General features: G+C 26.1%; 1 protein-coding gene across 1 annotated transcript in view; it reads right to left on the minus strand.

Annotated features, from left to right (window-relative positions):
• Positions 1 to 2,335: 2,335 nt before the first annotated feature.
• LOC112682208 overlaps positions 2,336 to 16,778 on the minus strand; it is a 131,153-nt gene continuing 116,710 nt past the window's right edge. The window contains exon 22 of the mRNA XM_025552723.1: positions 2,336 to 2,968. Coding sequence (XP_025408508.1) covers positions 2,746 to 2,968 — 223 coding nt within the window. The 3' untranslated portion in view covers positions 2,336 to 2,745. The remainder of the gene's footprint in view (positions 2,969 to 16,778) is intronic.

The raw sequence follows: 16,778 nt of genomic DNA on the forward strand, positions 1-16,778 counted from the left end.
CCTAATCATCATTTCATTTTATGTTAGCTCAATGTTTTTAATTGATTGTTTTATACGACTACACTGTATAAGCTCTATATTTAATATTTTTCAAATAATTCAATAAATCATAATTGAAGAGTTCCACGGTATTGCTCAAGTAGATATTTAAATGATTATCAGAGAAATATTATCATAGGTCGGGTGTTTTTCATATACAGTATAACATATTATCCGAAGGTTATTTCATTTCAATTTATGTATCCGAACGTCAATGCATAAAATATCACGATGCACACGCTCAGTTGCAGTTTATCTCAACGACGTCTACACGTGCAGTTAGCTTATTAATGTATACATATTAAATACTGAACATATTGTATTTGTAACAAGTAAAATAATATAATATGTAATTTGTCATAAAAAGTAAAATAAGCCAATGATGTCTAATAATAATTCTATGTTCATTGCAATAATTTTTTTTTTAATTTCTATTATTCGAACTCAGCGTGGTCTCAAGTAGTTTGGATAATGTAGGTTCTACTGTATGATTAAAAATAAAAAATAAAATTGCCAACTAACAGCAATCGACCCTTTTCAATATAACTTTAGTCAGAATAATACTTGGTAGTTAACAGATAATTTATAGCATATCACAGTGTAGTCAATACACAAGAGCATTTAATAACATACTTCTCAGAAGGTATTAGCTAATTTTATGGTACCTTTTTGATTTATCATATTCAATGACAAAATTTACTTAAATTATATATATATTTTTTTTAATCTCATTTAAAATAAAATAATTAGTTTAATGTTGTATATTAATAGAATAGCATTAACAATATAGTACCAAACATTTTAGTAGAAAAAACTCATTGATGTAAAAAAAAATTATTTTATTTTGCTGAAAAAAAAGAAGATATTTTACATAGTAATAAAAAAAAATTCATGTTACATATTCATATAAACATTGTATTATTTATCTATTTCATTTTTAAAAACCATAGACAATCAACACAATAATATTAATTAGTATTAGTAATTAAGTACTGATAACCAACATGTCATATAGACAATGACATTGGTTATTCTGATATCACATAATATAATAAATTATTAAAATAATTATTAATCAAAAATTAACAAATTGTATAAATACACTGTCGCAAAATACGATTAAAATTGAGGTGCCTAACAACGATAAAACTTGATTAATTTTTATAATAATACAAATTAAAAAAAAAAAAAAAAAATTACCTTTTATTTTAAAAATATATTTAGTATAATTTATATAGATACTATCTTTCCACCAACAAACACATAATTTAGAAGACAATTTTTTTAAAATTATTAGTTTTTGAAATTTTTTGAACAAAATTTAAATAGTATATTTTTAAATGAGTGAAACATCAATAACACTGTATGTTATATGATATATAACAAAAAAAAAAAAAAAATTAGACTAGACAAGTTATGAATTGAGATAATATTGGTAGTAATTTTCATTTAGGTGGAGAAGTTGCGGGAAAAATAGACTGAATGAATAATTATCTAACAATCACAAAAGACAAATTATATCTTTTCCTCAAGCTATTATAAGTGCATAATATTTATCCAATTTAATAATTATTAACACGTACGTCACACATATACTAATTATGATATATAAATATATGTATAAGATATATACTATAAAATATTGTTCATTTGAACAAATATTTATAATTATACTAAATATACAATATCCACATTAATATATTTTTATGTAATATGAAAAATAATTGTTATTTTTATTATGTTTTTATACAAAAACTTACGTCTAAACATGATCACTAAATTAGATTGTCACTGTAATAGTTTAATGATAATAGCAATCATGTACACTGTGGAAGACATTATTTTGTAATACAAAAAAAAAAAAAAATGATTGGATAATATAAGGTTCTAAATTTTGTACTTTATTTAACGTTAAAATTAAACTGAAGTTATTTAAATTTAAAAGTTAAAACAAACTTCTATACTTAATATCATATACAGTAGTGTACGCTATGTCAACAATTACATAAGAGTGGCTTGTTGATAATCCATTGAAAAAAAAAAATAAATCCTACAAATTCATTGAAAATATTTCAATCTTATTAAAACACTGATATTATAAAAATGACTTAAATATAATAGAAAATTAGAATTATTGGAAATAGTAATTTAATCAAGTTACTTTATAATAATTGTACTGTTAATATTGTTTTATCAAAAATGAAATGTTCATAAAATACATTTCATGACCAAAACAAATTAAACTTGATTTTTTTTAGAAGTCTACTAAAAAAAAAAAAAAAAAAAAATGCTCATAAATTATTAGTTATATACTTTTATAACATTGAACTTTTAAATATCCATCTAAATGCTATTACATATAAATGCATGTATATATATATATATATATGCACATGCCATAAGTATTTAGAAAACATTAAAAAATATAATAGTTATAGAAATGTACATTTTTCAGAATATCTTATCAAAAATAATTATTAGGAATGTTGAACTTAAATGAGAAGAGCGCGAATAAACCGGTAAGACGGTAGGATAACATGTATGTAAAATATTATTGCTCTATCGACATGTCAAATCGGAACAATTTTAAATGCAAACAATTAACTATATAATGAAATAACAATAATATTATATACATAAATAATTTGGAAGAAGTATGAATTTTGTTTGCATTTTGATTTTACATTAACCAGGTGTAATGACAATTCACGTCGGTGGTGGTCCGTTCATGTACCGTAAACCAAGTGCAAAAGACCATTTATAGTTGTTCTGAAGATCACAGCACTGGGGTTCCAGCCAACCAATAGAACACAGAATCATGACAGCCAAATAGAATGGTACAGCAATTCGCAGAGTACGCCACAGGAGTGCAGTATTGTCTTTAATTTTCTTAAGAGGAGTTTTTGGGTTCTCTGCAGTAGTATCAACACTAAAAAACAAATGGAAAACAGTTTATTTAATGTCGAATTATAGTATAGAAACTATTGCTGACAAAATAAGGGTTAAAGGGTAGTACATTTTTAATAATTCAGATTTTTCTAACAAATTTTTATCATTTTACAATGGTTTTAAAACAATTTTGTCTTTTAAATAAAAAAGGTAGAATTGGAATAAGATAATTATTTAAAATATAATTATTATTATTTTGATAGATTACCAGTATTTAACATACCGCATATGTATGAAGTTCAAAAAATTATCTATACAAGAATAAAATACGAAAAATGGGTTCAATTGATTAAAAATAAGGTTAGGATTTATATGCAATTGCAATATGTGTATTTTATTTACAAAAATGTACTAACAATTTTTTTTTTACGTAAATAAATTAATCTAATAATTTAGATAATAATTTAATAAGATGATAATTTATTTAAATCTTTAATTGAATTAAATATTATATAATGTAATGATACGTTTTCCAATTTTTCAAATATAAACGACTATTCTTCGTTTGTTTTTACTTTTGAACTATACTTCACAATTTATTTCATTAGAAATATGGAAATATCTTCGTTAAATAAATATTATTTCAAATTCCTTAGATTCTTAAATGTATTAACTTAATCGAGAATGAGGTAAGTCATGGGCATATTTGTAACCTGACAACCAATATATTTTATCTTATTTTTTTTGTCATTCACTTTTCTTCCGAAAATGTTGAGTCGGCTATTCTTGTCCTATACCTAACTAATATCTATATATTGACTATCAAAATAAAAATGCAAATGGATAGTAATGTTAGTCTAAGAATAGTGTCCTAATAAAACTCATTACTCATTAAGTCATAACATATAACATGTCACATAGATTACAATTTTTAATAAATTTATAATAAACTCAAAAATTGTGCAGAAAAAAAAAATACAAATCGATTTCTTTTTAGAAAATGATTTTTTTTTTTTTTTATGGAGGAGGGTCAGCGCTTTAACTCCAAACTCCTACTGCTATTTTGTATGTATTTATTATAATCAAATAATGGTTTTTAATATGATATGTACATTTTACAAACTATTTATAATACGGGCTATAATAATCCACTAATTAATAGATAATTGTAAAAATACATTAGTCGGAAAAGTGTAGAATTTCAAAAGTGACATTTCATAATGAGAAAACTTTTTGTAAATTTAATTACTGCACACAAAATAACTCTGAGAGTTATGATAACTATACATTGAGTTTTCTAACAAAAGTGTCTCATTAATATTTTAAAGTGGAACAAACAAGAAAATTTACAGAAATACAAGAAAAGCATTAAATTAAACATAATTATAGTACCTATTAGTGATGGACATATTAAGAAACTTAGTCGGTAGTACTGTAAGAATTTAGTTATTCAACGAGGTATAATTAGTCAATTGACTATTTTCTATTCTACTAATTTATATTATTTGACTAATTTTTATTCAATTAACCATTAACTAAATGTACTTTTTTTTTTTTGACTCATTTTGGTAGTAATAACAATTGTAACTAACTTTAGTATGAATTTTATTAAAAATACAAAAAAACTGTATATTAAAAACTGTTATAACTCTATGGATTAAGGCAATTGAATGATAATTAAGGAACTAGTGCGTCCATAGGAAAACTTAAAAAAAATAAATATAATGGTGTGTGGTAATATTCTTTTAGTGTTCGAACATCACACAACCATACAAAATGTATTGTTTATGTCGTTCGTCGGCGTACTAATAAAAAATGTTGGAATTTCACCATATACGGACAAAAAAACCGTAGTGTGTGGCCATCTTTATAGACCTTTGTATATTATAGTGTGTGTGTGTGTGTGTGTGTGTGTGTTATTATTGGTGTACATTTTGTATGAGTATTTTTTATTAGCTCTACGGGCAACGAATTATCGACTATAATGGAAGCTAGTTTTAAATTTCTTAAATTAGTCGGTAGTACGGCTTCAGTACTCTGCATTCTCTGTAATAAGTCAGTTATCTATTTACAATATGATTTAATTAATTTTAGTTAATTATTTTTTAGTTGAATGAGTCGAATAATTTAATTTATTTATATAAGATGGTTGTTCAAAATTTAGTCGAATAATTGGTTGGCAGTACGTGATGAAAACCGACTAATAGTCGGTAGTAACAAATAGTCGCTTCTGCCCACCACTAGTACCTATTATTAAAACACCGTCAGATGAAATTATTTTTGATTGGTAGAAACAAACAAATGAGATTAGATCAATAGTAACAATAAAAAGAATATTATTCTAGAAATGCGGCACATTGTTAATTTGAAAATACAATAATATTTTTATCCATCTATTGTATACCTAATACAATTATTTACAATTTAATCGCTCTTTTCATTCGGCAAAATTAAAGATTGAGAATTGTCAAATGCTTTGCGAGTGTATATTAAAGTAACTCTATGGTGTATAAACGATATAAACAGTGTTGAGCCCAGATAAATACTTTTTTATCTAGATAAAAATAAAGATAAAGATAAAAAAACTTCAAATCTATCCAGATAAAGATAAAAATGAATAAATCCAAAATCATCTATTTAATAGATAAAAGATAAATATAATTTATCTAGATAAAAAAGGTTTCTTTTAGGTCATTAATTTCAATTATACAATATACAAATATTACAAACATGCATGTTATACTGACGTGTAATTCGTAGCACCCATAGGCTGTACATAATCAAGGGATTTATTTTCAATGTAATAATAATTATTTATCGACCTGACATGCTTTTTGCTGGACGTCTGCGTTTATAAAAAAAATGTTTTCTAATAAGTTTTATTTTATTTATATTATGTGATTAGACAATATCATTATGAAAATATTTTATATTGGATAATATATTAATATAATATACTCTTATATTATGTCCATCGTTAGTAATTGAAATATTATTATTTCCGTATTTTTTGTTCTTGTAATCTTAGTGGCTCAGACACAGTGTCCGGCAACTAGAGGGGAAAAATTGTATCGTCTGAAAGCACTCTTGGTAAAACTCGGGGTAAATAAAATTATTTATAGAATCACAATATTATAATTTATAAAATATAAATCGTTACCGACCCATCGTCGTCGACGAGATCGAAAATAGTACAATATGATAATAAGTAATTATCAGGAACAAAAATAAAATAATTTAAAAATAATTTCTTCAACATAAAATATCTAGATAAATTTTAGTAGATGACTGAAATTTTTATCTAGATAAGTCTCAATACTGGATATAATCATAAGAGGTTAGGTTAGATTAATATATACGTTTTCACGGAGGAAACATTTTTCGAACTGCACAGAAGTATCATATTATTAGTATTAAATTCCTATTCCATTTTAAATCATAATACTACTGTATTAAAAGTAATACATAATATTTGCATCCGGGTACTAATTTATGGCGTATGTTAATCAACAACAAATTTTAAAATTTGAGTTACAATAAAAAAATATTGATAAATTATTTTTTTCGTTATAATAATGTCTATTGATCCTACATAAAAATAATTGTATCTTCTTACATTGAATATCAATAGCGAAAACAGCCGAAAAAGTTGATTTAAAACATGTAGTTAAAGCATAGATACATTAAAATACTATATTTTTTATACATCTGTGAGCATAAATGCGCGGGGACCTATATTTCAGGGAGTGCCTATAATACTATTGGACTCTATTTTAACAAAAGGTGTTGGTAAACCTATTTAATAAATTATAATGTATAAATTATTAAATAAATATTATTTTAATTTTTATTTAATATTATGGTATATTAGTTCCAATGAATATGTTGTTTACGTTTGTAATCGATTGTAGCTGTTAAATTATCATAATAAGTTTTCTCACAAATTTTAGAACATTTTGTTTTATTTTTTCCATAACGAATTATAATTTATTTTTTACCAAATATTTTAGAATAAATTACATTTAATTTGAGAAATATCAGTTAAAATAGAGGCCCCTTATTCTTAAATTTAAATTTTGGGGCCTCATTTACAAAATTTCCAGGGGTGTCCGGGAACACCCAGCACACTTATGTCTGTGAGAGTCTCTTTAACCTATTAAGTTACAAATTTCAAATACAGTGTACTCACGATTATCCGTGGAATAGGATGGTATCAGAGACAATTTTACTGTTTATTTTTAGGGGTTCAAAATTAAATTTGCCGTCTACTAAGAACACAATTTAACGACTTATATTTTATAGTCGTCAGCCGTCACAGCTTAATATAATTATTTTGATACTATAGAAAATGGATAACATGATCACTGATCTATCATAATATATCGTTATTAAAAATATTTCCACAATCAACACACTTAGAGCGAGTTGCATAAAGACCAGTCTGTTAATATATTGACGCAATATTGTAATGGGGTATTAAAAAAATAAAATGAGTTGCATAAAAGATTTGTATTTTATTGATAAATGGTTACTAAATATATTATATCACATTTTATATGATTACAATGATAACTGATTATATTATCAAGTATCAATAAATAATTATTAAACAATTAATAATTTATGAATATTTAAAATTTGTTTTTCAAATTACTTATGTTTTGACCTAACTTATTTATTGTGCTAATATTTTTGTTATACAATATATATATTATATTAACGGTACGTCGGTTTAATCGTTTATGATGGCTACTAAACGTGTGAGGAATAAAAATTACCGAAAAAGAAAAGAAAAAGCAATGTTAATGGAATTAATAATTCCTCATAAGAATGTAATCGAAAATATTAAGGTATGTGTTTGACAAGTAACCCTAATAGTTAATTATAAATGACATAGTATCCTAGACATACTAAAAATGAATATGCATTTTAGACTAATTCTATTAGCATAAGGAATATAATAAAAATGGTGTGGCCAATAAGAAATTATATTTGTTATCACCATAATAACAGATCTGTGAAAGTTAACTATCGAAAATCGGACCTGTAGTTTGCAAATCCTACAGCCGATAAATTACAGACCCGTTAACATTAATCAGGATTCATGCAACACCCAATTTTTTTAGCGGCTCTGTAAAAAACTAATGAACGTTTACGCAACTTACTCTAATAATTTTAATGAGTTTTTGTTTAGAATCTGACATATTGAATTTAAATATTGATCAAAAATTTTTTGTACTAAAATTCGTAAAACATAATTTCGTAGGAATTTGGTATTCGAGGAATAAAATGAGCCGAATGACAAATACAGAAATAATATTAAATTAAAATTGAAAAAAAAATGAAATAAGAATACCTTTTATTTTTTGACAAAATTTAACATGTTGTTTATCTTTAAAAATACTTCTTTTTAACTTTCAATTGAAATTTATTCATCAATTATATACAAATAATTTAAAGGAACATCTTTTTAATGTACATATGTAAATGGTCATTCTGCATAAGATCGCAGATAATCGAGAGTATACTAAGTAGTAAGAATAGCAATATATAAGTACATAATATAGTGTATACAAAGAAATTAGACAAACGTATGAGCAATTTTTCTAGAAGTTTGTAGAGCTCAAAGGTTAGAATCTAATGGTTTTTTAACCGGGGGTACGCAAATAGATACAAGAAGGTATTCGGATAAAAAGAGTAATGGCGGAAAATGTAAAAATTGATGTATACGAATAAATAAATTATTTGATAACGAGCATTGTATTTATGGAAAAGGCTTTTTGTCATAAAGGTTTATTAAAAATAAGTATCGTAATCATTTTTCGTAAGTTTAGACTTGCGAGTTTACTTACTATCCGTGGAGCCAATATTCAAAAATTAAGTTTTTACAAACAACCCTAAATACACCACATTAAAATTTATTGTAAAATTTAAATTATTTTTTTATATAAAAATTTATGGCAAATACTAATTAAAATAAATAAAAACTTAATAATTATTTATTTTCCATTAAAACTAATTTTATAATTTTTTATCAATTCTATGTAGAAATAGACAAATTGACAGTTGGGGCAAGCACGGTAAGCAACGGCAGGATATCAAGGGGTACAAGAATAAAAAAACAATAAGCAAAGCTAGTTTAAAAAAAAAATTATCCAAATAAGATGGTCTGAAAATTACATTAGGCATAGGAGCGATGATAAAATAAGATTTCTATAGCTGGAAAGAGTGAGCGGTACTTTTTGGGGAGTGCTTTTATAATATTATACTTAATATTGTGAAAAAATAACAATAAAAATACCTCTTTACTACTTAAAGTTTAACATTAAAATTAAAAAAATTACATAACTATTATCCGTATTTGATTGTATTGTGGTAGAATATTTGTTCAAATTGTGAATTTGTGTTGGTAATAGGGACTAGAACTGTAACCGAAAAGAACTGTTACTGTAACAGGTAACTTTTAAAATGTTTGGGTATGTTAAGTACAAAATTTAGAAAATGCAAGAAAATCGATCTAAAGAAAACTTTACAACGAATTGAAATCAGTTTTCAAAATTTTTATTGCCTTAATAAATTGATCGGTACATTGGAAATAGAAAACGTCTAATCCCTATATTGAGCGTGTGATAGAAAGAGAAAGAAAATCATGGTTCGCAATACACATAAGGAATTTTTATATCTCACTTAATGAATTGTTCATATTTAATTTCAATACAAAAACAATCACACACCCGTATATATTACTTCCGTACGGTAATACAACACGTTATGACAAAGAAAACAACTAACCTATTAAGGTTAATAGGATGAGTATATCTACATATGGTTTGATGGTCGTTTCCTAAGTTTCGTGTTTAATATATCTATATTTTCCGCTTTAAAATTAATGTAATGATCAGAATTATTTCATCCAACTTTAAAATTGCCGCGTATTAATAATATGCTAACATGTTATAAGAAAAAATATTTTCAAAGACTTATGGCAAAAGCTAAATTTACCTGTAATGTAATAAGTTTGAATTAAACTTTATTCCTTCATTTGGTTTTCACTATTCATTAACAGTGATCTTAAAGAATGATTCTAGAAATTATTTATTTTTTTACACAATAACAGATTCCATTATTTTTTGAAAGACAAATTTAATTCCTCTAAGCGAAAAATACCACCTTACTAGTTTTTGATTCGATATTCGAGACGTTTCCCACAAATTTGGTAATGGTTGAAATTCACCGTTTTCAAAATATTTGTAAAGAATTAGTTTCAATTTGATTGAGATAAATGTTAATAACATTGAGTATAAAACTATCAAGAATCTGGTTCCGAATATAGCTGAAGGCATTGATAAATCATCTAATTAGAATAATAATTTTGGGTGAAGGTTAGCGAAATATACTATAGGTTAGGTAACCTGCAGGTAATTATTGAATGTCATTTAAAAACAACTATAAAAAACACGTTTTAAAACAAAATTTGTAGAACTTATTTCAAGTAAAAATGTTAGCATTTATTTAAGATTTGATAAAACTATTAGGTTATTACTAAGGAACGAATTTCCATGTAATAAAAATACAGAAATATATACATATATATGAAAGTATAATTTATAAAATATGTGCTAAAAACATCCAAATATGTAGGAAAAAATTTAATTAAAAAAAAAAAAATTTTAATTATTAAATTATCAAAATGATTTGTTGCATTGAATTATTACAATATCTTTTAAATTATCAAATATTATATGTCCCTATTAGATCTGAAAATATTTTTAAAACGGATAAATGATCGTTCCACATCAACCTAAATTAGTTGATTGAAGCATATTTGAAGCGCATAATATCAAAAGGCGATAATTCTAAATTTTTAGAAGGGTGTCTGCCACTCATTATGTCATTGATTGATTTAAAATCAATATATTATAGTCTGGAATTTTTTTCTGTAACAGCATAAATTTTCTTTTTTACAACACCTCCTATTGGTTCGCTTACGAGTTTTCATTTTTTAATCGTTGATTCGAAAGTTTGCATACTATCATTTAAGGAAATATTTTTTTTCTTATTTTGTAAATGTATGTGCAATAAAAATAAAATTCACTGAGATGAAAATTAAATTAGTTTTCAACGTTTCATTTTGCATAATATTTTGAACTTTTCTAATAGCGATAGAAGTTACTGGATCTAAATTTGAAATAATTTCTTGTATTTTCGTACGAAGAAGACGTGAAATGATAAAATATGTTTAAAAATATTTACAAATTAATGAAATATGTAAAATTATGTAATTATACTAAAATATGTAAAATATAAGTAGTATCATATTAATAAGAATGATTTAAATCATGAACATTTCTTATCGAATTTTAAATATCTCGTTTTAATAAAAATATGCATTTACATATAAATCTGTTCCCTAGTTATTACATATTTTAAACTTAAGATAAAAATGTACAGTCAAATCTTCATGATACATAATGTTTCAAACCAAACTAACTTCTCGATTCGTTAAAATAACGTAATATATTATGTATACACCTATTGAATGCATGAACATAAATTAAACATTTCAACAGACCTTTCAGCATTCTTTAACAAAACGAACCAAAATTAAGGTGGGTGAAAACTCTACAACAGTCAATAATACAATATTGACGATTGATATTTATCGTAGTTCAAATAGGTCAGTTTTGAGACGATGAGTAAGTTGGTCGCTAGTGTCTAATAGATATATACCAAACCTAATTGATGATTATTACGTAGGTACATCAAACTGATAAATTGTCCTCGTACCAATGTTATGACCAGGGCTCGTAAGTTCATGCATTAGTAAACGCATATAATATATGCTTATATTATAAGCATGCAATAATGTACAAACAAATTCAAAATATACATTTAATTTATATGCATTAAAAATCTTAAACTATACACGAATAATAAAAAAATGTATAAGCATTTTTTAAAATAATAAGAATAATCCATACATATTTTTAAAAGTTATATTTTATTTCTTTGATTACATTTTAATAAAATTATAATTAATGAATACTCGTTGCGACGAAAATAAATTTATAGATTGTAATGCACACATCAATAGGAGGAAGGTGGTAGCGGCGAGCAATAACATTGTTTCGGTGGTATTACTTTTAAGGCGGTTGGAAGCAGCGTATTTATTTCACGTTGTAGACCTAAAGTCTGACAAGATTACGCATACTTAAAATTATCATAATTAAATTCTGTAAAAAGATTGGAGTGAATCGACCTTTTTTCTAGGTTAATGTGAAAATCGATTTTTGATATTTGTTTAAAAATTGTCTTTAAATTTTATTTCAATTTTCAATTTTTTTTTTAATTTTTAGATTTACCTTAGTGTTTTCTAACATCTACCAAACAATTATATTTTTTCAATTTTCTTTCTCATAATAAAATGCCTTTATATAATTAATAAACAAGGCCTAATAAAAATACATTGAATATATGAGATTATTTACGTCCGGTCATGTCGTATTAAACGAGATTGCCCTGTATTTTAACGATGGGACCCACACATAAAATCAACTGTGAAAAATCGGAGGGCTCTTTAATAAATTGTTTATATATTTGTATACAAATACTAACAAGAAAAACATCACTAAAATAATATATTAATACTGTTGCACATTTACTATGATATAATATACGAATGTGTTTAAGTAACTACTTATTTCTTCAGAAACACATAACATGATTAAATCTAAATTAAAACAATGTCGATTGCATCTTAAAAATGACTAAACATTTTTTTTATATAACTTTTATTTAAAGACATTCGAACAAAAACACTCATGTGCAATAACCAAAGACGAAAAATCTGTTTAGTTTTTAAAATGTAGGTTCTATAAATTGATAGGAGTCTTACTTCACGTCTGGTGGTTACTACGATAATTTATAGTTAATTTATTTTAAGCATATCGACAATAAATGAATATAAGAGCGATAACGGCAAGAGATCAGATACTAAAACATGAAATATTTTATAATACGCACAAGTAAGCTTTTTTACAACAAAACTTTAATGTTGCAGTTGAAATAAAAGAATCATTAAATAATAAAGTACACGAGATAGCAACGCTCAAGGTAACTCCACAGTGATAAGAATATGATACAGACATGTGACGTGCTAATATAATAAACGATTTAATTCATAGTATAATTAAATTATGAATTATTATCCTGTCATTTTAAAAACGTAAATACATAGAGTTACGAGATTATAAAACAGTTATAAAATCGTTGACACATGCCGATAATTCTTTGAAGTATTTAAGTCTTACATTATACCGATTGACAAAGAATTTATAGTAGGTAATAATTTTTATTAACTAATTTCTAGCATACGCTAACTACATCTCTAGATATATTATATTTAAAATAATTCCTTTTTGGATTTTTATTTTAGAGTTTGATTATGAGGTCATGATTACGAAAACACGAACCCACTCATTCACCTGATAATTCAAGTCCTTGGGTGACGCACATTGCATAATTTAAACATCGGGAAAAACCAATTGTTTTTTACATTTGAAAACACACATGTGTATGTTTACGAGCGCGAACATAAACATCAAACAAGTTAATTACACAGGTCTACAATAGGTAATAAACAAATTGCGGCGAAAAATTGTTTTTTAAATGTCTCCACAATAGTCAAGGACAAAATATATGTCGAAAATCTAAAAATGTAAAATTAGTTTTTGATTTTTTTTTACGTTAATCAAAAAAAAATTTAACAAAATAATAAACATATCAATCGACCTCGACCTTAAATAAATATTCAAAGTCAATATTTTTGAATATTAAAAAAGGACATTACCTTGATCTACTATGAGAAAAACATGCCACCCTGTAGATCCAGGTAGAAATAGACGGAGAGTAAAAAGTACAAGATATTAGTGACGATGCTTTTGGAATAATGTAGTGGGCTTCGAACGAGTATAGTATGCCCTTCTCCGGATGTCAGTACGGACGATTCTTCTGGCACGAATAACATATTGAAAGGAAAAAAAATTAAAAAAAATTGCCGGTACAATTGATTTTACGACTAACAAACTGCTTTTGGACTCGGAGACGCGGAAACGATACGACTGTAGCATGCGAACTGCATACGAGTACTGATTGATGTAGACCATGAGCCATAAAATTATGGACGGACGAAAGTGCGCGCGTGTAACGCGACAGGCTATTACCACCGAAGCGCGTTGCATTATCATTTGTTTTCATTATCATTATCATTATTATTATTTTATAAAGTTTTTTTACATTTTTTGGGGGGGGGGTTATGATCCATTAAACCCCCACCACCACCACCACCACAACTGGCTATGCCATTGATTGCAATAGTATTAATTTAGTAAAAATTCGATCAATCTCTAATGAATTTTGAGATATTGTTCTTTACTCTGTTGTATAGTGATGGTTTTGAGATAATGTAATTAATAAAGTTGTTTTGTATTTTTTATAATGTTTTTTTAATTGGTATTATTAAAATATTATATAAAATATAAAAATAAATAGAACAAATTATAGATATCCGACAGTGCCAACAATGGAATTGCTACAATTGTGTTGAATAAAATTAAAAAAAAATCAGGTTAATATGAACACTATAATTGTTATGACCTACTAATACATCGAAATTTGGGATATAAGATCGACTGTCATTTACAGTGAATTTTCTCAGAATTATTTTTCAAGTGTAAAGTTAAACCGCTGATTTCAAAAGTTTATTATTTATAGTAGTGGTTCTCAAACTGTGCTCCGCGGAGCCCTAGGGCTCCGCGAGAGTAGTCTAGGGGCTCCGTGGCTCCCTGAGAATATCTGTATTAATTAAATTTAAATTATTAAAATATTATTATATTTCTTAGTTAAATTTTTATTTTTATAATCAATATTATTTGGACCGTACCAATATGTATTATTTTAAACGTTTAAAACCTTAAAATATTTATAAATCCACATATGTCATATTTTGTGTCATTGTCAAAATGAGATTAGATAAAAGTCAGGTTTTTTGTTCATTTGGCATGTTGTACGATAATTATTTAGTTTACTTATCTACAATAGTACAATCTACATTCTACGAAGTTCTAATAATTTCTTGATTCTTCAGTCATTACTCGTTATTCATCGGCCGCTGACGCAAATATTGTTATTTCGGTGTTTATTTCGTATTACGTGTTTCCTATTTTACCATTAATTGTTTTTATTGTTAACAATTTTTTTTTGTGAATAAAAATTCAAATGGATCGTTGGCTTAACAAATCAAGAAATACAGTGGGATCATCTTCATCAGATGCAAATGAAAATATATGTATCACACCGACTAATAGTGCGAGTTTAAAAAGAGCAAATAGTCCACCTAACAAACAATCTGATACAGCGACATCTGACACTACAGTAAGTAAAAGAAGAAAATATGACGAAAATTATATCTCTTTTGGTTTCATACATGAAAATAGTTATCCACAGTGCGTTGTATGTACTACATACTATGTAGTAAAGTTTTTCCGAATAGTTCAATGGTGCCAGCCAAATTGCGCCGTCATCTGGAAACTAACCATACAAACGTGAAAGATAAACCTATAGATTATTTTATTCGATTGCATGATCAACTTTTAAAGAATAAGAACTTTATAGCTGAAGTAACAAAAACGGCAAATGAAAAAGCAACAGAGGCATCTTATATGGTCAGTTATCGTATAGCTCAGGCTGGTAAAGCTCATACAATTGCTGAAAGTCTCATCAAACCTTGGGTGACTGATATTGTTAGTTGTATGTTAGATGAAAAGGCAGTCAAAAAAATAAATACTATTCCACTTTCCAACGATACCGTTAGGCGTAGAATTAACGATATATCAACTCACATAAAATCGGAATTAATATCTCGTCTTAAATGTAATAATTTTTCTTTACGAATGGATGAATCCACTGACGTTTCTGGATTAGCTGTATTGCTTGTATTCGTTAGGTATAAATATCAAACTTCTCTTGAAGAAGACTTCTTATTATGTCAACCTTTGTCCACTTATACAACTGGTTATGAAATCTTCAATATGTTGAACAATTTTTTCGAATTAGAAGGATTGATTTGGGATAATTGTATTGATATTTGTACAGATGGAGCGAAGGCAATGGTTGGAAAAACTGCTGGCTTGGTTTCACGAATTAAAGAAGTAACAAACAACTGTAGTAATAGTAATTGCATTCTTCATCGTCAAGCATTTGCTATTAAAAAGATGCCAATACCTCTTAAAAATTTACTTGATGAGGCAGTGAAGATTATAAATTTCGTAAAATCTCGACCATTGAGCACAAGACTGTTCACAATTTTGTGTGAAGATATGGGAAGTAGGCACAAATCACTACTTTACCATACCGAAGTAAGATGGCTTTCTCGGGGGAAAACACTTGTACGCTTACTCGAATTGCGCAATGAATTGTACGTTTTTTTCACCGATCACCTATTTAATTTACAGCTCAGACTTACTGATAAAATTTGGTTATTTCGACTTAGTTACTTGGCTGATATTTTCACAAAATTAAATGAAGTGAACTTATCAATACAAGGTAAAATGACCACCGTTTTCACGGCAATTGATAGTTTTCCTTTGTTAAAGGAATATTTAGAATCGATTTATGGTAATATTGAAGATTTTGATGAAATATATGGCGAAATTGAACAACATTTAAATGAAATACTATCGTCATTAGAAAAATATTTTCCAGAAAGTAAAGATATAGAATTTATCCAACGATATAATTAGGTTAAAAATCCGTTTTTAATCAACGATAAGCCCGAAGATTTATCTATAACG

Source organism: Sipha flava, unplaced genomic scaffold (assembly GCF_003268045.1).
Source record: "Sipha flava isolate LNK unplaced genomic scaffold, YSA_version1 200_pilon_pilon, whole genome shotgun sequence".
NCBI lineage: Eukaryota > Metazoa > Arthropoda > Insecta > Hemiptera > Aphididae > Sipha > Sipha flava.